The 19,288-nt window shown below is 39.9% G+C and overlaps 2 protein-coding genes across 4 annotated transcripts in view; one reads left to right on the top strand and one right to left on the bottom strand.

Moving 5' to 3' along the window:
- The first annotated feature begins 231 nt into the window (after nucleotides 1–231).
- Nucleotides 232–6,821, top strand: NTAN1 (N-terminal asparagine amidase). Of its 3 annotated transcripts, XM_009324765.1 has the most exons (10): nucleotides 232–303; nucleotides 798–900; nucleotides 988–1,053; nucleotides 1,671–1,779; nucleotides 2,748–2,821; nucleotides 4,152–4,205; nucleotides 5,023–5,076; nucleotides 5,629–5,726; nucleotides 6,237–6,350; nucleotides 6,509–6,821. In XM_009324765.1, the coding sequence occupies exons 4-10, from the start codon at nucleotides 1,736–1,738 to the stop codon at nucleotides 6,686–6,688; spliced, it is 618 nt and encodes a 205-aa protein (XP_009323040.1). In that variant the 5' UTR covers nucleotides 232–303; nucleotides 798–900; nucleotides 988–1,053; nucleotides 1,671–1,735; the 3' UTR covers nucleotides 6,689–6,821. The 3 variants fall into 3 exon arrangements, with proteins under 3 accessions (XP_009323040.1, XP_009323042.1, XP_009323041.1); XM_009324767.1 differs by lacking the exons at nucleotides 232–303; nucleotides 798–900; nucleotides 988–1,053; nucleotides 2,748–2,821 and having other exon boundaries at nucleotides 1,696–1,779; XM_009324766.1 differs by lacking the exons at nucleotides 232–303; nucleotides 798–900; nucleotides 988–1,053; nucleotides 1,671–1,779 and having other exon boundaries at nucleotides 2,749–2,821; nucleotides 4,097–4,205.
- Nucleotides 6,822–7,076: 255 nt separating this feature from the next.
- Nucleotides 7,077–19,288, bottom strand: part of PDXDC1 (pyridoxal-dependent decarboxylase domain containing 1) — a 25,663-nt gene continuing 13,451 nt past the window's right edge. The window contains exons 13-22 of the mRNA XM_009324768.1: nucleotides 18,816–18,879; nucleotides 17,381–17,469; nucleotides 16,553–16,658; nucleotides 15,248–15,419; nucleotides 14,464–14,582; nucleotides 13,468–13,589; nucleotides 11,430–11,522; nucleotides 11,235–11,331; nucleotides 9,828–9,932; nucleotides 7,077–9,009 (exon numbers count right to left, since the gene is read on the bottom strand). Coding sequence (XP_009323043.1) covers nucleotides 8,747–9,009; nucleotides 9,828–9,932; nucleotides 11,235–11,331; nucleotides 11,430–11,522; nucleotides 13,468–13,589; nucleotides 14,464–14,582; nucleotides 15,248–15,419; nucleotides 16,553–16,658; nucleotides 17,381–17,469; nucleotides 18,816–18,879 — 1,230 coding nt within the window. The 3' untranslated portion in view covers nucleotides 7,077–8,746. The remainder of the gene's footprint in view (nucleotides 9,010–9,827; nucleotides 9,933–11,234; nucleotides 11,332–11,429; nucleotides 11,523–13,467; nucleotides 13,590–14,463; nucleotides 14,583–15,247; nucleotides 15,420–16,552; nucleotides 16,659–17,380; nucleotides 17,470–18,815; nucleotides 18,880–19,288) is intronic.

A 19,288-nucleotide genomic window follows, 5' to 3' on the forward strand; every position in this document is an offset into this window, starting at 1 on the left:
GGTGGGTGCATCGGCCGGGCCGGGCCGGGCTGCCCCTTTCTGTGCAAAATCCACAGAAACTGGTGATAAATGCCAAAATAGTAACTTTTAGGAAAGTAACCTCACTTTCAACATATAAATGTTGAAATCCTAGCGGCGGACTGTGACCCAGGAACTGCTGAGCAGAGCTGGTTGGGAAGATGTTTTTCATCAGAAAATGCTTCTTTACAGAAACTGAGTTTTTGCAGAAAACCAGTGCCAATTTGAGAAAACCGTGAAGTGTTTATTGAGCCCCAGGACAGAAATTCACTGCCTACCTAGCAGGTCTGTGACAGAGCACTGCGGTAGTCAGAGCCCAGGAATCTGGGTTTTCCATGCACTAAGCAAGCTGATAAATAGCAATATTGTGATAAGCACTAAATAAACATGCTGGATTGTGGTGGTAGCAAATTGGAACTTTCACGTTTCAAAAGTTTCCTGCCCTGATTAAACTTCCAAGGTCAGCTCTGGTATTGTGTAATGTAATCTTGGCCAAGTCCTATCGCTCTTTTTTGTACCTCCATTTTATCATCTATAAAGCAGGGAAAAGGGTTTTGCACGTTTATGGAATGATGGGATTTAACTACTTAATTTAACAATTATCTAGATCAGTGGCAGGAAAGCGACAAATTCTCAAAATTCAGACTACTCCGTAATACAAAATATGTATGTTTCTCTCTGACCTGGCTCCCTTTGCTTTTCAGAGGTGTTGTTTCTATCAAGTAATGGATACACCTCAGAATTCAGCTACTGTAGTCTCTATTATCATTTATCTTTAGGAAAAGGCAAAACTTCTGAGAAGTCAGCCTGCTCAAATCGTGGAACCCAAAGGCCTTCTATATGTCCAGCAGAGAGAATTTGCAGTGACTACCCCTAAAGATGGTATGTAGGAACATAAACATTTTTTCTTCTGCTGAAGCAGTGATTGTGAGAGCGGAGTTCTTACAATGTTTCTCTCCTTTCAAATAGGTTCTGTTTCCATTCTTGGATCAGATGATGCAACTACCTGCCACATAGTTGTGCTCCGACACACAGGTATCTTTAAAGGATGTTAAGAACAAAACCTGTAACCCTGAAGTAATGAATTAGTATTGGTTTATGCTGCATTAATAAAATAAACTGCAATTATGCTTATATAAACTTGAATCTCAAAAGGTCGCATGATGTATTAACTGAATGACTTGTTCAAAGAGTTGGCGTGTTTAGTGTCAGAGGTTCCATGTTCTGGTTGCTCAATGAGCAGATCCTAAACTTGATCTGCTCTCGTGGCCAGTGGTAGTGGCAGTGGCAGACCTTGGCTGTGTTCAGCAGTTTGGGCCTGCAGGGTTTGGTAATAACAGTAGAATTTGTGGAAAGATCCTCGCTACATGCCTGGATTTCTGACGTTAGAGATGTTGCCTGGTCCTGGTTAAGAGGGCACTTGTACCCTTCACGTGAGTTCTGGTGATTCGATAATGGGGCGCATGAAGAGGTTATTGCCTCGTTCAGGCAGCCCACATCTTCTGCTGGAGGCTGCTGTCCTGAGCGGAAGCAAGAAGGTGCTGGATGTAGCTCTTATGCTACTGTAGTAGCGTAAACTGTTACTGATTTCAATTGTGGTTGCGTAACAGCCTCCAACAGTGTTGTTAACTGCCTTCTCCTGTCGTCCTCAGGCAGTGGAGCTACCTGCTTGACACACTGCGATGGATCAGACACAGAAGCTGAGGTGTCACTCATCATGAGTTCAGTAAAATCTTTCTCTAACACCGCAGGATATGGAAGGTCAGCTCTGCTCTTCTATTTCTTGTGTATTGTTTTTCACGAAGGTTACTGCGGTTTGTGAGGTGGGGGATTTTAATGTGATCATATGGGGTTCAGACAAGGTAATTGTGCAGGAAATCTCTTGATCGGGAACCGCATGTAAAGTGAAACTGATTTCCTTGATGATGATTTTGAGGGTATTTTTAGCAGTGGTTTAAAGCATGGTTCTGTTCTGAGTAGTGTCTCTGTAAAATGGCATTGTGAGATTTTGTGTTTATTGTTTCCCAGTTAACTTTTGTTTGAGATGTGCAAAATTTTCCAAACAACTGTTTTTTGTTTCATGTTCTATTTTTCCTTCCAGACTGTTGGTCTTGTGAATTCTTTTGGGATCTGAGAATCCATCTGGGAATTTTTCTAAGTCCTACATTTATAAATAAAGGGGGGGGGGGCAGGACAGGGTAGGGGGGGAAAGCTCTTTCTGGATGTGGGTTTTTTTGCCCCTGTAGAAAACTCAATGAACTTAGAAGATATGGTCTCTATAAACTCATGATTTGTCAAGACTTGTCTTTACATAGACACTTCTCAGAGAAGAACCCTGCTGTATGGTTCAGAGTAGTTGTGAGGAGGTCACAGGAGTAAAAATCTTCATGTTTAATTAACGCTTTCTTGGGAACTGAAAGGTGGTTACTAAGTTCAGTCCAAACCAGAGGTGCTGACCGTCGGAGATACCGCTGGGTTAGACAGAATTGCATGCATGTAATGCCTCTTAAAGTTTTTAATTTGTGCTGTTTCCTGGATGATCACCGAAGCGTTCAGAATGGAATTACCGTAACTTGCTGTGTAATGCAAACCAACTTGGCGCATGTGACTGTAACAAGTGAGGCTTCTCTAATGATTGCTTTGCAGTCTGGGCTGGGGGTTATTTTGTAAAGCTATTCACTTTGGGATGTCTTTTTAACTGCTGTTTCCTGTTATTCCATCTCTGTTAGGCTGGAAGTGCACCTAGTTGGAGGTTTCAATGATGATAGGCAGTTATCACAAAAACTTACTAATCAGCTTCTTAGTAAGTTCACATTTTTTCCACTCTCATGTCCAAAAAAAATAGTTCTGACTGGATTTGGGTGAAGTTTGTTTGTAATCTGAGCCCCCTGTTATTTCACGGAAAGAAATCTGGATTCGTTTTGAAGGGTGTCTCACACCTGAGAACTTGGTGTGGAGAGGGGTTGGACTTCTGAGGGTCGCACGTGGCCAGTGTGTGGGGTGGAGGGTCTAAACCTGTAATTTCTTCCTGGCTTATATTCTAGCGTGTAGAATTGGGGTGCGGTTCAGCTGGGCTTGGTTCCTGGCTCTGCTGCTGATACACTGCGTGATCTTGGTCAAGTGGTGTCACTGTCTAAATCTATACGTCTGCGTGACTTCATTAGTTACTGTTCATTTCGTACCTTAATGTGACGAGGTAAAATTTAATTATTGTTTGGGATTGTCTGATGGAAGATCTTATGTCTGTTTATAAAATCCGTAGTCCAGAGAAGCGATTGCGGTGCTTTACACACAAATTGGAAACGTAAAGTACCTGGTCACCTGTAAGTGCTCTGACTTGTGCTAAGCACTTTCGGAGTGTGGAGAGGCCTCGGCCCCACTGGAATGGGGAAGGAGCGGGGATGGGGGCAGATGTCAGGAGAGGAGGGAGGTAGCCCAGGGGGGTACACAAAAAGGAAAACGGAACCGGCAAAGGTCCTGGGATGCACCCTTGTGGCCATCGCACCTAGTGATTCCTGTTAGCTGTGGTATATGTCATATGAGAGTTCTGTACAGAATGAAGTATTTTGGTTAATTTATTTTTTTCAACCTTCTGATTTTCATGCATCAAGTTACAATTTGAAACAATAAGGTTGTATTGCCAGTAGAACTTTGAAAAAAGAGAAGGGTTTTTTTTCCGGTGTGTGCGATGGTGAAAAGCATAATTAAAATACAGCTGGTGAAAGACGGGGTTTGCTCACTATATATGTAACATGTTAGGAAAATACATTTAAATATAAGCTGTTAAATGTATAGTGATCTGAAGCAGAGCTGATGTGATGCCAGAGCTAAACCAGTGTCAGTAAAAGGTGTAAGTGGCACAACACGTTTTTAGCATGTTTTTGCTGTTCCAAATGGCTACTCTGTGTAAATTACTGTTACATTTAGTAGCTGTGGCTTTAATTTTATAAAAGTTAGTTTGAAGCAAATCTGCAAAACGCTCTTTGCTCTGTTGCCTTATCTAGGAACAGTGCGTTAGGTATCTGCCCACCTATTCTGCAGTGCGCAGCACTGATAATGCCCCCTCGTCTATATACAGCACCTGCTTTGCCACCTGTCAGTCTTACGCATTGCTGCTATCGTTGTTGCTGTAGGAGCATTCGATCTCCAACCAGATGATGTTCATTTAGTGACTTTCTGCGTAACAGGTAAGAAAATGTTTCCTTGGTTTCTGAAGTATCTTTAGCCACTGAAATCAAAGTGCAGGGGTCTTTTCACACATGGCTTTTTTATCTGTCCTGTGAGATCATAATGATGTCCTCCATAACGATTTGTAGTTTTCAGTGTTATTGCTGGTAGCGTGTGTGGTGATGTCAAACAGGCAATGCAGCGAGGATTCTCTCCTTACCAAGCGCTGCTGACCTGCAACTGATAGTGGAACCACCCATGCTCACTACCAGGTTATTTTGCCACCTTTGTCCTGCGGAAGGAGGCTGTGTGTCTATGGGTATCTCGAGAGGCACTTGAGAAAGGCACTTGGAGACCTTTGACCGGCCGGGCTGTTAGAACTGCCTCCCTGCGGGCGTGAATGGATTCATAAACTCATTCAGTTAGTTCATAGTGTGTGATGTCACATAAAGGAAGAAGTAATTCCCTTTTCTTCGTATCACGTTCAGGTCGTATTTCCATCATCTTTGCGTTTCAGCGCTGTTGGTGACTTACTTACATCTTTGAAACTTGGCATCATGGCGGGTTTTTTTTCCTGTAAGTTGCTCATGCAGAAAGGGGAGCGACAGTTGGCTGGAGCTGGCCGTACTGTGAGGAGATGAAGAAGAATTCTACTCGAGGCCCCAGGCGCGCTGTTCTTGACCTGTACCTTATTTTCCATGTGTCTTTTAGGCTTCCTTGGGGTTTTTTTCTGTCTTTATGCAACGTCAGAGCTATTCTTCTCTGATAACACGCAATGAAATGAATGCTGGTCAAATCCAAAGCCCTCTGTGAGTTTGACTTTTTTTTTTCTTGCAGAACTAAATGACAGAGAAGAAAAGGATACTCACTTTCCAATCATTTATGGAATAGGTGAGTTAAATTAGAATGCAATTATTTTTTTGTAACTGGATTGCTTTTCAGATTCCAATAGTAAATGGGCTGCTTTTAACGACTAGGTAAAGCTGGTCCTAAAAGTTAAGTGCTGCTGCTGGAGGCGTAGGTAGAAATAGAAGTTTTCTTCTGGTCCCAGAGTTCGGTAGATGCACACGTGGAAGTGGCTGTGTACAAACGCAAGCAGAATTTTTTCGTTTAACTGCACTTAGGATTCTGTCAGTATCAAGCTACTGTACTAACCTTTGGGGCTAGAATTCAGCCTTCTTTTCATTGTTCATTCTGTGTTTTTTCTAGTGAGTTTAAGTATCTCTGAAAATGTTCTTCCGGAATATTGAAATGCTGCCAAAGCAAAATAAGTAGAAATACGCTGTCATGGGCCGGGGGGTCTGTGGCACTGAGAAATACAAGAATGGTACTTGATGGGTTCTGAAGTTCCTGCAACATAGTTGTGTGGGGGACACAGTCATTTTAAAACAAGTGTTTTGTAAGAATTAATTGTTTCTGTATTTAAACTCTATTTCCCACCAGCTGTGAATGTTAAAACAGCAGAGATTTTCCCTGCAACCTTCCCAGAAAAAGGGCCAGATGAGGATTTGCGTTCAGCCCATGTTTTAACAGGAGCAACAGTGAGTAAAAATAACAGGGGAAGAAAGGGTATTTTTGCTGGAAGGGGGGACCAGTTAGGGGCAATGAAATGTCAGAAGTTTGAGGAAAAAATACTTTGGTGGTGTTCTGTCAGTAACAAAACAAGGGAGGAAGATGGAGGAGCGGAGGCACAGGGTAAGGGTGGAGAACAAACCCCTGCCAGGGTAAGCCTTGTCTTGGAAGTACAGCTCTTTCACCTGGTGATGTCACTAGCCCTGCAGCTTTCAGCAGGGTAACTTACGTAAAGCGATTCAGGTCACGGGCATAATCCCAGCGGTATCTTTCAGTTCTGGGTTTGTTATTACAGTGTAATGTCATTTGTCAGAATAATTGGTCAATCTTAATGCAGCAGAAAAAAAAATGGCTGCGCTGGCAGGGGGTACGTGTAAGGCAGAAGCTGCAGCTTAAGGCCTTCCAGATCAAATGAGTTTGCTGTCTCTTCCGTCGGTGTAAGCGTGCTCTGACCCTTAGGGCTCCCCGTGTTGTTACAGCTGACTAACATTTACGATGCAAAGTTGGAACAACTACATATTGGGCCTTATTTCTGGAGGCCTTTTCCACATGTGGATTTCTGGTTGGAACAAGACGATAAACAGATTTTACAGGTACCTGAAACGGACTTTGGTTTTTTTTTCCTTCTAGCTGAGTAGGGGCGGGGGATGGGCTGCCAAAACTTTTCCCAGTGTACTGCTGGGGAGGCAGAATAATCAAGAAGTTTGTATTCCGAATGTCAAGCGGCTCTTGCTACCATCTTGTTTTTCAGAATCTTTCCACATCGCCCCTGGCTGAGCCACCCCACTTTGTTTCCCACATTAGATCTACATTAACATTTTTGAAAGAACATCCCTTTCCATCCCGGTCTCTGTTTCCTGACAGGAAACCTCGCATCTACAAAAAAAATGAAGAAGGGTTGTGGGAACAGGTTTGTTCTGACAAGATCTAACCTGGAACCAAACACCGCAACTGCTTTAGGGAAGTATAGTCTTGCAAGAAGAGCAAGTTGTTACAAAAAGTGTATTGCAGGTCACAAATACAGTTGTTCCTGTGCTTTTCAAAATAAAGTATTTTGACAGAAGTAACTTGCTTTGTCTGCATTATTTACGGAGGAATGGCTGCTGCTTTGAGGTAAGAATTTGGTTTTGTTGATGTTCTGTTGCTCCAGTACGGTAATTTGAGCGGTAGCAGTGCTGAGAGACTGAGAAGGGAAGTCAGTACATTGGCGAGTACTTTAGAAAATGATTTTCCACACAAAGTGAAAGAAAGTTGCACACACTTAAAGCGTACTGAAACGTAAGGAAGTATTCTTCGACAATAACTTACTTCGAGAGTAATAATTTGAAGAATCTTTATTGAAACATTCAGATAGTATCTAAAGAGTGAAGCTCATTCCAACAAAACTACCGTTTTAACACTTCCAAATATAAAAAACATTAAAAATTAATCCTTGTGGTGATAACTTTATCCCCAGCAAATTACTTGTATTAACATACTTCATTGCACCAAAGAAACCAATAAGGAAGACTAGTCAACTTAATTGTTTTTGCACTTTAGAAAAATTGCACTCTGATTTACATAAATTACCCCAACAGCAAAATTAACCTTGTTCCTGGCATCCCAGCCCCACAGGATCTAGAAGCTGAAAGGCTAAATCAGGTGACAGTACAATTCAAAAACCCCAAATTTTTCAGATTAAGTCAGTCCTGCTACCACTACAGCCAGCGTGGTGTTAACGTATACCTCTTAGGGGGGAGAAAAAAACCCCAAACAAAACCCAGATGAACTACAATACTTGCATCCAGTTCTATCGCGAGGGGATGGCTTTCCTCAAAATCGGATACCTTGGGGGAAGCAAGCTTTTCCAAAGAGCTCCTTTCCACAAGGGGCTCTGAAAATTGCAGCAAAGTGATTAAGATAATTCGGGGGGCAACTTCTACGCCTTAGCTTTTCATTTATCCAAAGCTTTGCTTGTGCATTAAGTAGTCCTAGCCCCGATGAAGTTGTGCTGTAGTGTAGATAATTTCTTTGAGTCTGTACAATTCCTACCCTAGGTAAGTTACTGTTATTCAGAAAATAAGTGTTGAAACCATCACAAATGTACTGGCTTTTCAAGCTTTACTACAACTACCTTTAAAAATACACAATGGAAAGAACTCCAGTTACACTACATAAATGTGTTCCATAGTATTTGGTTTATAAGTGGCGTGCAAAGGAAAATAACGGTGTGTTGGTGACTCTTTCCAGTGGCAGAAGCAAGAAGCCGTTTAGGCATGCAGAGGCACCATTTCTTTCTAGAAGGCTTAAAACTCATTAACTTAGTCCTCACTGTACCTAGGGCCTTAGCCGAATGGGTCACGTCATACAACAGCAGGAAAAAATGGTTGATGGCAACGTACTATCAGTGACTCCTATGTACAAAGGCATCCCTCCCTCACTGCGCCACAACTGTTTGGCAACGTTCTTCACAAGGTAAAAAAAAAAAAAAAAGCAGCAAAACCAGCTAGTCTGACTTCAGTCGGTGTTTTGCAGGAGAGGCTAAACTGAATTTTAAATATTAAAAGGTGAACAATTGGCAGTTGATTTTTTCTTAAAGTGTATTAACATACAATAAGATCATTTTAGTTATTGGGTGCAACTGTATTCTTGATCTTGTGTAGGGCTGATCAGTTAGTTAGCAACTATTACCACGCTTAGATTCCTTCAGGAAAGATAACTGCCAATTGTTTTCACAAATGTTTATGAGCGGTTAATAAATTTCACTAGCACTTTGGTGACACTGACCACTGACAACGTAGAGGATTAAAGCAACTGTAACAAGTGTACGAGAAGACAAATCTCTGTCCCATGGGGGGAATTTATATTTGTGCAAAATCCCAGTTAGTAAGTTACAGTAGTTATTACTGTACTAGCGTGTGGCACTGTTCACATTTTAAATGCATCATTAATACCCTGCCTTCCAGGGCACGGGCTCCCTCGGCAAAGTCTGCAATCCACAGTCTGGATTTTATCTTTGACTTCCTTGTTCCTCTGCCTTTGCGCAGTCGTGTGGCGATTTGTCACTTTGAACGTCCTCAGTGCCTGTCTTTGTTGCCTGTGCCACCTCCTCCTGCGCCTCTGTTTTTTCTGTCTCCAAAGGCCCTCGCTCTTGGCCAGGGGATAGAGTTGGGGGTCTCTGATCCATCTTCTCCAGGTCATCACAGTGGCTGACTGAACTGGTCTCACTCAATGCATCAGAACTTCTTAGAGACCGTTTAAAAATTTTCTGACCTGTAAAGCGTTTGAAGAGTACAGTACCAACGAAGGCAGCAAATGCAAGATGTGGTACGCACAAGTTAAGTTTCAGAGAAAGTACCTGAATTTTACAACTGCGAAGAAATAGGTTTCATTTGGGTGCGAACTTGTACCCTAAACACAGACATACCTTCCTGCAGTTACAGCTATGTGTGCAAGGCAACGGCACCTGTTATTTTATCCTATGTACGCAGAGACTGTTAACGATTCAGCTGAAAAACAAGCTGCCTACCTGCACAATGAAGTCATTCTAGGCTAAAAACTTGCACTGAAAGATGGCAGGCCGGAAGCCAACCAACTCAAAAGGTGGGTTAAAACTATGCCAGTCAAATCAACTTTAATCCAACTACACAGAAAGTGCCATAGATTAATAGATCTTCACCTCAGAATGACTTTGTCCACAAAACATTAGGTAGCAACAGAAATGCAGTTGCTCAAATACATGATTATACATTATTTATGCCTTTATTTCAAATAAAACTTTTGTCTTGTTTACCCGCTAATTTTTAAAACTCAATAACCTCAAAATATTCCAGAGGAAGATTCCAGACTTCATGGGCAGTTGTCAGTTAATGGGTAACAACTTCCTGTAGTCCCAGGAAGAAATCTTGGGGAGAAAACAGATTGGGGTGGTGTTCCGTGCCATGTTTAAATTAAGGTTTTTAAGGCAGACTTAAGGCACTAGAAGATGAGCTCTAGTTCCAGATGTTAAAGATGGAAACTCACATGGGCCTTCCTGCATCATCCCACTCAGATGGCAGGATGTTTGAGCAAGTTTTAGAAAGAAAACTTACCAGGAAGTCTTTGCTTTGCAAGGCTGGAAGTAGGAGTTGGTGGTGGAGTAGTGCCTGTTCCTTGGGCTTTTGATACGTATGTAGATTCTGTGGATTCTAGAGAGCCTGCAGGTTAAAAAAAGAGTATCAAGTCGAATATAGCACAAACTAGACAAGTTTTCTGTTCATCTGTATTTATAAGGTATGTAACAGTCTTATTTGTAACAGACATTTCTGAAACTGCAGGTGCTAGGTTGAGTTGAAACTGCCACTTGATGGTAATCCATTTCTAAGTACCTGGGGACGTGAGTGCTGAGACTAGACTTACCAAGATGAAGAAAGTTTCCCCACACACTCACTTCGCAACACTGCTACACCCAGTATTCCGTTTCCCCTTCTCCACTGGGCATATTCCCAGCTGCAAGCTATTGAGCCGTGCACTTGGAAGGGGTGTCTAGCTATGAGGGGCGTAAGTATTCCCAAGGAAGCCTTGCTGTTCTCTGCCTTAAGAACCTTCCAGTTGGCGCATCGACAATCAGAAAGAAAGATCCCAAATGGAACAGAAAGCCCTCCTCGCTGTTTACAGAGACACACAGACAGCTGGGCTATTGTCCTAGGTCTGACAGACACTTTGCCGAATTCAGGAATATTCTCTAGACTCTGCTGCAATTTTTACAGTGAAAATTTGTAATTTCAGAAAGTATTACGTTAGTACACCAGTCTTAATGACGTAAAAGTTATAGACAGTTCTTCTCACATCACCAGATGTGAATTACAAATATATGAGTAAAATAATAGTCTTTTACATTGTAACATTCCATTCATTACCGTCTCCCACAAAGCCACGTTCGCGCTAGTCCTCAGCTAGTTTTAGCCTGTCCTTGTCAGGCATCGCACCTTTCAGCATGCAAACTCGTACTTTACCGACGTGGCAATAGCCAGATGCTATCTCAAGTCAGGATTTCAGAGACATCAAGTTCCAGTAGCAAAGCGGAACACCCGAGTGCCACTTTGCAAGCACACTCAAGAGGATACATGTGCAGATACATGGGGAAGCAACGTTCCACGACCTGAGCGACCCTGCTAGCTTATGTAGATTTATAAACACAGCATAAATGCCAAACTTTTGCAGCGTGTGTAACCAAAAGTCACAGAAATGAGTCCTCTATTATTAAATGCCAATGTCTAATATAGCTTTTTTAATGTGACTCAACATGCAAGAACACAATGTAAACTGTGCAAGTGAGGTTAGAAGATTGTCTTATCGGGTGTTAGAGAAATAGTGAAGAGCATGTTCTTTTACATTCTGAGGGTGGATTATGTCACTCACAATCAAATCAGCACAAGAAAGCGCGTTGCAATTTTAGTATAAAATTGGAAACAGTTCGAACGACGGCATAACATGGCTGCAGACGCACCGAGTCCTACCTGCTGTTAAATTAAATGTTCTTCCCTTTGGTGAGGCTTGGAATGGAGAAAACCAGTTCAGCACAGAGCCTACTACAGGTATTTGTCGTAGCAGTCCCTGCAAAGTACACAATCGAACACTGGCTGGTGAGCAAGCTACCTATGTTGTGACAAGTTATTTCAAGTTACCTAGTTCACTAATTTTTATAGTCTTACCTCTTCCAGAAGTCGTTCTTCATTTGCTTTCTGAAGCTGAAGTTGTGCTTCCTGTATCCCTTTTCTAACAACTTCAGTCATGTTTTCTAACAGCTAATAAAAAACAGAAATTATTATATAGATTACTTGGACCTGAAATTGTCTTTTTAGTTCAGGTTTTGAGGACGTAAACATGGTAGTCAGATATTTTTCTACTTTAAGATGGTATTTGACAAGCACTATTTCATTATGACTGTAAATTAAAGAATGTACAGGCTGACTGCAGGAGTTTTAAAAGCTATACCCAGAGGACAGAATGTAATTTTAAACAGGAATGGTACATATTTTTCTTTTACTTAGAGATGAGCCTGTGACCCAAATTCTTCAAAGATCTGCTTAGCACATAAGCATTCGTCAGATGCTGAATCTGACTGGAAAGAATTTTTAGGTTTATAGAGTAGGTTTTGGTTTCTAAAAGTGCCCAGGACTTAAACCAGCCTCACAGGAAGCCTAACTAGATATGTGTCAGTCTAGCTACATGTTCAACTTTGTTTTTCAAATTGAATATACGACTGCCAGTCTGATCCCTGTGGCATCCGATGCCAGCATCAGTGGTGTTTTACACTGCAAAGGACAAGCAGCTTACTGGGAGAGCTGTAGAGGCAGTAAATGAACAAACCCAAGAGATGAAAAAACAAAGTCACAATTTTGTCATGTGCAAGACAAACGCCAGTTTCCATAACTTGACATGGGCTTTTAATACTGCACAAGGCCTAGATGACAGGCACTTCCTCCAAAATGCCAAAACTGTGGGTTACTGTCAGTTGACAAAGGAAAAAGGAAGCTGCTCCTTTTCCCTAGGGGAGAGGCAAGCCAGGAACTGACCACCACAGCAAGCTAAATACCCCAATGTACTGGCTACAGAAGGGAGTGCAATGGGGTTGCATTTAGAGGACGAGGAAGAACCACCGTGTTTTCTATTCCAGTCAAGACATTTGTCTTAAATTGTGGTTCTGCCTTTTAGTGTACTTATCTATATGTCCTAAGGGCTTGCTGATACTGAAGTAGTTTTTTTCTTCCTAAAAGCTTCCCTCTTGTACCGAACATCACTTATCTAAATGACATGTCATTCTCACAGATTGGTTCTGCTTCTCAGTTTTGGTGTAAGATCCTTTCCATACCACAGATTTATTGTAGCAGGTTCCAAGGACTGCACCTTTCCAAGTCCTCCACTATTCTTTGTTCCTCCCTAGAAGCTTCAGGAGCAGAGTGGCCCATATTCCAACATTCGGTTCCTCATCTCTCAACTACAACAGTTAAGAAACTGAAGATACTCTACAGGCAAATCATCTTTCATCTCACCCTCAAAACAGCATAGGAAGTCAAGAGTGGGCAGAAACAGGCAAATTTCTGAAGTTCTATTTATTTTTTTAGGTGAGGAAATTAAATGCCAAACACTAGAGGAATGGAAGGACAGACATTCATTTGTGATGCAGGTCATTCAGGAATTCTACTTTAGAGAACGTTTGGAGAACTCTAATCAGGTAAATGCTTTTACGAAAAGGAGTTGTATCATCAGCTTTATTACTTCAATAGGTGATTTGTAATTTCTGTTTTTAAGCCACCAATTTAAAATTTTTCACACCTTTTAGGGCACAATCTTATCTTAAAGCTGATATAAACAATCTCAATCCCACTGCATCTAGCAGCGATGAGAAACACCAGCTCACAATAGCCCCCACCTTCCCTTTTTTTTCCTGTTTGACAGCTTAAATTTTAGTGATAAAATGAGCCTGTTTCAGTACTGCTAAACTTTTTCATTAGAACTACTGAACACAGGACCAGGAACAGAAATCAGGACATCCTCAAGAGTATCATAATCCTGTAACAAAAGTTCTCCTTATGTGGACACAGATTATTACTTCCACAGTAATTAATATAGTTTGTTGCAGGCAAGTACAATTTTTACTTTCACAAAGAAGAAAACCATGTCCTGAAGCCAATATGGAAGGGGAAAAAAAAAAGGTGCTGAAATGCTCTGTAATTTATTCATACATACTCTCGAATTTTCTTCAATTTCTCTGCCTGTTGCTGCAATAGTTTCAACTAACTCCGACACGTCCAGATCCTCAGTTACCATGCCAATATAAACACAGTTGTTCTGCCCTCCAAATTCTGGACCTGTGAGCACAGGGAGAATCAAGTCTTTGTGATGTACAAAAATGCAGTCTCACAACAGGTGCAACACTCATGCTTGCGAATCTGGAAATCCTAATACATACACACATACACACTCTTCAGTAGTTAAGGGCAGTATCTGCATAGGTATAAATTATGTAGACTAAAAAAGCTCAGCCCTGTGGGTTTTCAAAAAGAGAAGAGAAAACAACATCTAAACAAGAAAAACAGTGGCTATTTTATACAGCCAAGGAGTTGTATACTAAATATCAGGGTTGAATACACTTCAAACTCGTTACTTTCTGCCATTTACACATTACTTAGTTCCACAATTCTAGGGCACTTAATTTTTGAAAGCTGACTAGAAAAAGATCAGAGTTCCAAGTAAGCAAATCAATATTATTTCAGCTATAATGTGGCACTATGTAAATGTGAAACTGCTGCTAATTATCATGAAAGTCATCTGAAGCATTTAATATACCCACAGAAAGCAGTGAACTGGTCAGCGGGTTTTGAGCGAGATCTGCTTTTCACTAGATACGGCACTAACTGAGAAGGCTCAGTTTACAAAGAGGAACACTGCAGCTTTTATTCTTTCTGACAAGGAAACACTTCTTGGTCTAGTGCTCCTAAGTCAGTTTTCACAAGTATTTCTGGAGACAGTGCACCTTGCTCACCCTATTGAACAGTTACCAACTGAAACAGGGGGGAGGAGGAGGAAACGGAGTTACAGATATTGTTTCTACAACAACCATATACACAGCAGTGTAATGTTGCACTATAATGACCTATGTATGAATGACCTATTGAACCGTTATAACACAGCCAGTAAAATGACTATTAGCTTGAACAGAAGTTTTTTAAATAGTGTGGTTACCCAAAGAAAAAGTGAGATCCGACTCCAGTTCATTTAATTTTTTCAGAAGTTCTGTATTGATTTTTTCTAGTTCTTTTTCTTGTTTGTCATCATTCTTCCCGTCACTGTGATAGTTGTATCTTCAAACCAAGCCAGAAGACAGTAATTTCACTTTACAGTACATACAAAAATATATAGACGTTTAGCATGTTTCTACAAATTCCTGTATTTTACAAACCAAAAACCTCAAAACATTACAGCTCAGATCAACAAGTTTATTGGCATTTGTCATCAGAGATTTTGGGGTGGGGGGGGGAGGTTGCTGCTGCAAGCTTTACTGAACATAACAGATTTCTAGGCAATATATTGATTATACTTCAACTGTTTTGACTGTACAGAATCCTTTCCAGCAGACAGTATCAGAGAATCAGAACAGACACTTGAAGGGTTTTATTCAGTATATTAGCGAATCCCATTAGATCAAAATCTAAGTTACACAGTAGGATGCAGTTGCATATTACATATCCATCTAAGAGATCCACACACTGCTTCCAATATTAGAACTCTTGCCCTAGTTTTGCTAAAACAGCTTTTCAGCTTTTCTTTAAAAAAAAAACAACCTCAAAGTAAGCAACATTAAAAAGATAATTTTTTAAAAAGCACTCAAAAGCTTCAACTGGGTGCAAAGCCAGACACTAATCAGCAAACAATACGTACAAATCACCGCTACAGAGATCACGTATTCCTTTCTGTTAATGCACAGTCTATCCAAATATACAGTGAAGAAAATACTGACAAAAATTACCTTACAACACCTAATCCTGGCCAGCTGAGATCTTCAATATACAACAGGCCTACCGTTCTTCTCACTTCTTGCTCAAATTCCTCTCTCAGTTGCAGTGTACTTGTCAATACTGGTATCTTCATTTTTAGGCAGTCTACTAACTGATCAACATCTTGTATTTCAGTTCCTAAAACTAAAGAGCTGATGTGTTAGTGTGCGATAAAAGTGAACGGACATACACATAATGTCTGAATTAAATAAGTAATCTGTAAAGAAGCCACTCTAAGTCAATCATAAGTATAGCTTACAGAGAGTACTGAAATATCTTGATCTATGTAACTGTTTCTTCTTCAGTTATCTAGCCACTGATTCATCAAAATGGAGAGAGCTAAAGGTTTCATAAAAATAAGCTAATAAAAAGGATTTTCTGATGTTACAAACTAATAAGGACAATACCCTTTTTCGTTACGTAAGTAGCTAGCATCAGAAAAATTCCTCTTCCCATAGCCAAACAGATAATCAATTAGCTTCCATGCTGGTTTAAAAAAAAAAAAGGAAAAAGAAAAAAGAAACCATCACAGCATCACCAAGTAATTTTATTCTAAAATCTACTTTTCAGTGTACACCAGGATCCTCACGTCAGCATCAGGTGTTTTGATAGCCTAAGCTACTCACCCCACACAAGCTAAAAGGAGGTACCATACATCACCCTGAGACCCTGCAAGTTGCTCTGTGTGTCTGCTGAGTCTAAACAAAGTATGTACACGGTGCTGGCTTAAACATGAAATTTAAGACACTTTCCAAAACACAGATTTTCATTTTTTTCCCCTCCTACATCAGTAATTATAGAAAAACCTAGAGGTTTAGTACATAATTCTTCTAGTTAAGTAGTTGTATTTTGAACACAAGCACCATTTCAGTGTTGAAACACCTGTGTAGAAAGGTCAAGCATCTTCTTCTGTTAAGCAGCTGACAGAAGGAAAGGTAGGGAATGATTTATCCTTCATATTTCTTTTATAACTGTCAGAAAAAAAGCTTTTCCCCTTGCTTTTCCTAATGAATTTAAAAAATAATCAAAGTCTGTCTGTGCAGAGGTAGTGAGGCAGTGTCACATACAACAGCTGAGGTACCTCTAATGCACCCGTTGCCAAGGCACAACAGAATGATAAAGCCGAGATAGTTTTGTTTTCTTTATAAAAAAATCCTCACCATAGGAGAATATACTAACGAGTTTCTTGAGTATATCTGCTTTTACACCAGGTGATTGTTCTACAATTCTATAGCAAATCCCAGTTTTTACAAGTGGCTGGATTAAATGAATGTTACCTGCAGAAGTCATTAGTGGGCTAAAACGCACACATGTGCCTTCATCTTCCAGTTCTACCACATCAACTCCACTGGCAGGAACCAGCTGTGCCAACTGCTCTCCTAGCTGAAGGGATAAGGCACAGTTAAAGAAATGTACAGAGCACGACCTCCTGCAGTCGCTGACTCAGGCTAGACTCTTCCCACAGTTAAGGAGAACCACACGCTAAACACAGTTTTCTGTATTTCTCGAAATCACTTCTTGTAACAAAATACTTTAGCTTGCTGGTGACATGACAAAGTTGGACGTATACTTAAAATCATGAAAGTTCAGGATAAGCTACAAGTGTTACAAGTCAGAAGTTTCTGAAAAACTGTCACTGTCATTAAGTATGCCATGATTACTATGCAATTGATCCAAAATAGTTATGTGCTTAGCTCTCTGAAAGCACAGGTTTCTAGAATTAATTCTCTTAAGATCTGGAAAAGAAAGACTGCCTATTCCTGAATACACAGACATTGCCAATGAAGTATCTAGCCGATTAAAGAGTTCTAAGGTTTTCACATATTCCCACAAGACCAAGGAAAATACTCCACTACCAAAAGCTTAAGATACAGTAGTAATTTCAGTCGTAATTACATGTAAAATAATCGGAAATGTGAAAGCAACTTTGCTTCAGAGCGAATTCATCTTTTTAATCCAAAATGCCCACTAGTTTTTTAAAAGGATATCAGATCAAGAATAACTATCAAACTAGTCTACGAAAGGTTTTATAATTACTGATGAACCCCTGGAAGCATTCCACTGTCCCTTCTTTTTTCCTAAAGAGAAAAAGCATCCATTCTTACCCACTGATTGAAAGTGTCATAAATAAGTCTTTCGTTGCTTATTATGGGGTGCTGAATAGTTGAGGCCTGTGCAGCATGTGAGGTTTGATCTGAATCCAAAGATACAAGAATCACAGAAGTAGATTTTTTTATTCACTTAATTAAACAAAAGGCAACCTAAAATTTACATAAAAGACAATTACATTTCCTAGGTAATGTAACACATCTACACGGTACACTGGACCTCAAGCAGACTAACAGAGATTTTTTTAAAGGTATGTTGAACATGACAAATACTAGAAGTAAAACAGAGAGTTGAATATACTAGTTTTAAAAACAACCTATTAAATACTTCTCTCACTTTTGAGGTTCAAATGCCCCAACGGAAATACAAATAATGTTTTCACAAAGCAAAATCCTGTCACAGCAGGCTGCAATATTTAATTTGATGCATTCAGCTACTTTTTTTATCAAGTTTTAATGACTACTTTCTGTTTTAAACCACACAAAAATTTAAGGATTTAAGAGTCCATTATACACATAAAACATGCAGCACCTTTCTAATTCAGGTGGGTGACTTCTCCCTAGTAAAGCTTTTCCAATAAATGCAGCATCAATGTACAAAGCAATCCACCAAGTCACTGGACCAGGATGAATAGGTTTATTTCTTAAGTGCAACCACTAATTAGATTAAAACCAAAAACAAGCCTCCCCCATGCCCAACACAAAAAAAATCCACAGACAATTAAAATCAACACTGATAACAAAACCACAAAGTTTTCTAGCAGTCTTTTGCCTCATCCCAGCTGGACATTTCCCCACCTTCAGAGCGTGCACATACAAACAGCACAACAACGTCCTCTGTTGTAACTGACAGGACAAAAAAACTCTTTCTTGGAGAGCACATCTAAGTAAGGATGTTCTGCGCAGGGCCACATGTGGCATGGCTACTGTATACCCATGACAGTATTTCCAGAGCTGTTCCTAATGTGTTCTGCTATTTTTAAAACTATTGCAACAGCAAGTGTAACGAGTAAAACAGAGACACATGGTTCTTGCAACTAGCCACTAAAAGTTTAAAAGGAACAGAAAGCCTCAACAAAACCAAGGAAGATCTTCCCCCATCAGTACACTCAAACACAGCTTGCAGCTTATGAGAGACTTCCATTATCTGCTCTCAAGATCAAAATCATATGCAAATCTCTCCTCACTCAATAACGCAGAAAATTACTTGTTATGAAAATTTAAAACACTGCAGTCTATCTAAAATAAGAAGCTATCACATGTATGGATTCTATCACTAGATTACAACCAGCATTCACAACCTTTCTAAAAGCATGTTACACAAGAGAAGTGCGCTACATAACATTTACTCATCAAATGCATTCTATGAATTAGTAGTTTAAAAAACTATGAAGAGAGGGTTTTTTGTTTTGTTTTTAAATAAATCACATACCTCTATTTGAATATTCCCGGAAGAACTTAAAAACCACCACTGGTGAACTCAGTTCATCTTCAACCTTAAAAAAAATATATATATATATATATATATATATATATATATATATATATATATATATATTTTGACATATTTTTTAAAGATTTAACACTGTGTATAATTCCTTAGACTGCAGTAACAATGTTCACACTATCTCTGTATTAGAAGTTAACTCCAGGAGTGTGAGCAAATATAACTGTAAACACATGAAAGTAAATCATTATTCAGTTAAAGCAGAGTTGTATTGATTTAAGGTATGCATAATTAAAATTTGGGCACTATAAAGCAAGAAACCTAAGCACATTCATTAGCAAATATACCATACTAAATAGTTTATTTAGCTTTAAGTATTTTCAGACATTAACATTAAAAAAAATTCCTCCTGGAAATCGCCACAGAATCACTGGAGAAAATGAAGAAAGTTCCAGCAG

The sequence above is a fragment of the Pygoscelis adeliae genome, unplaced genomic scaffold, assembly GCF_000699105.1.
Source record: "Pygoscelis adeliae isolate BGI_AS28 unplaced genomic scaffold, ASM69910v1 Scaffold85, whole genome shotgun sequence".
NCBI lineage: Eukaryota > Metazoa > Chordata > Aves > Sphenisciformes > Spheniscidae > Pygoscelis > Pygoscelis adeliae.

Bases quoted from the DNA above. Each gene is read 5' to 3' on its own strand.
- NTAN1 (XM_009324765.1), top strand. From the start codon at position 1,736: ATGAGTTCAGTAAAATCTTTCTCTAACACCGCAGGATATGGAAG. The intron at 1,780-2,747 runs GTCAGCTCTGCT...CATCTCTGTTAG, and splicing joins AACACCGCAGGATATGGAAG to GCTGGAAGTGCACCTAGTTG. The intron at 5,077-5,628 runs GTGAGTTAAATT...ATTTCCCACCAG, and splicing joins TCCAATCATTTATGGAATAG to CTGTGAATGTTAAAACAGCA.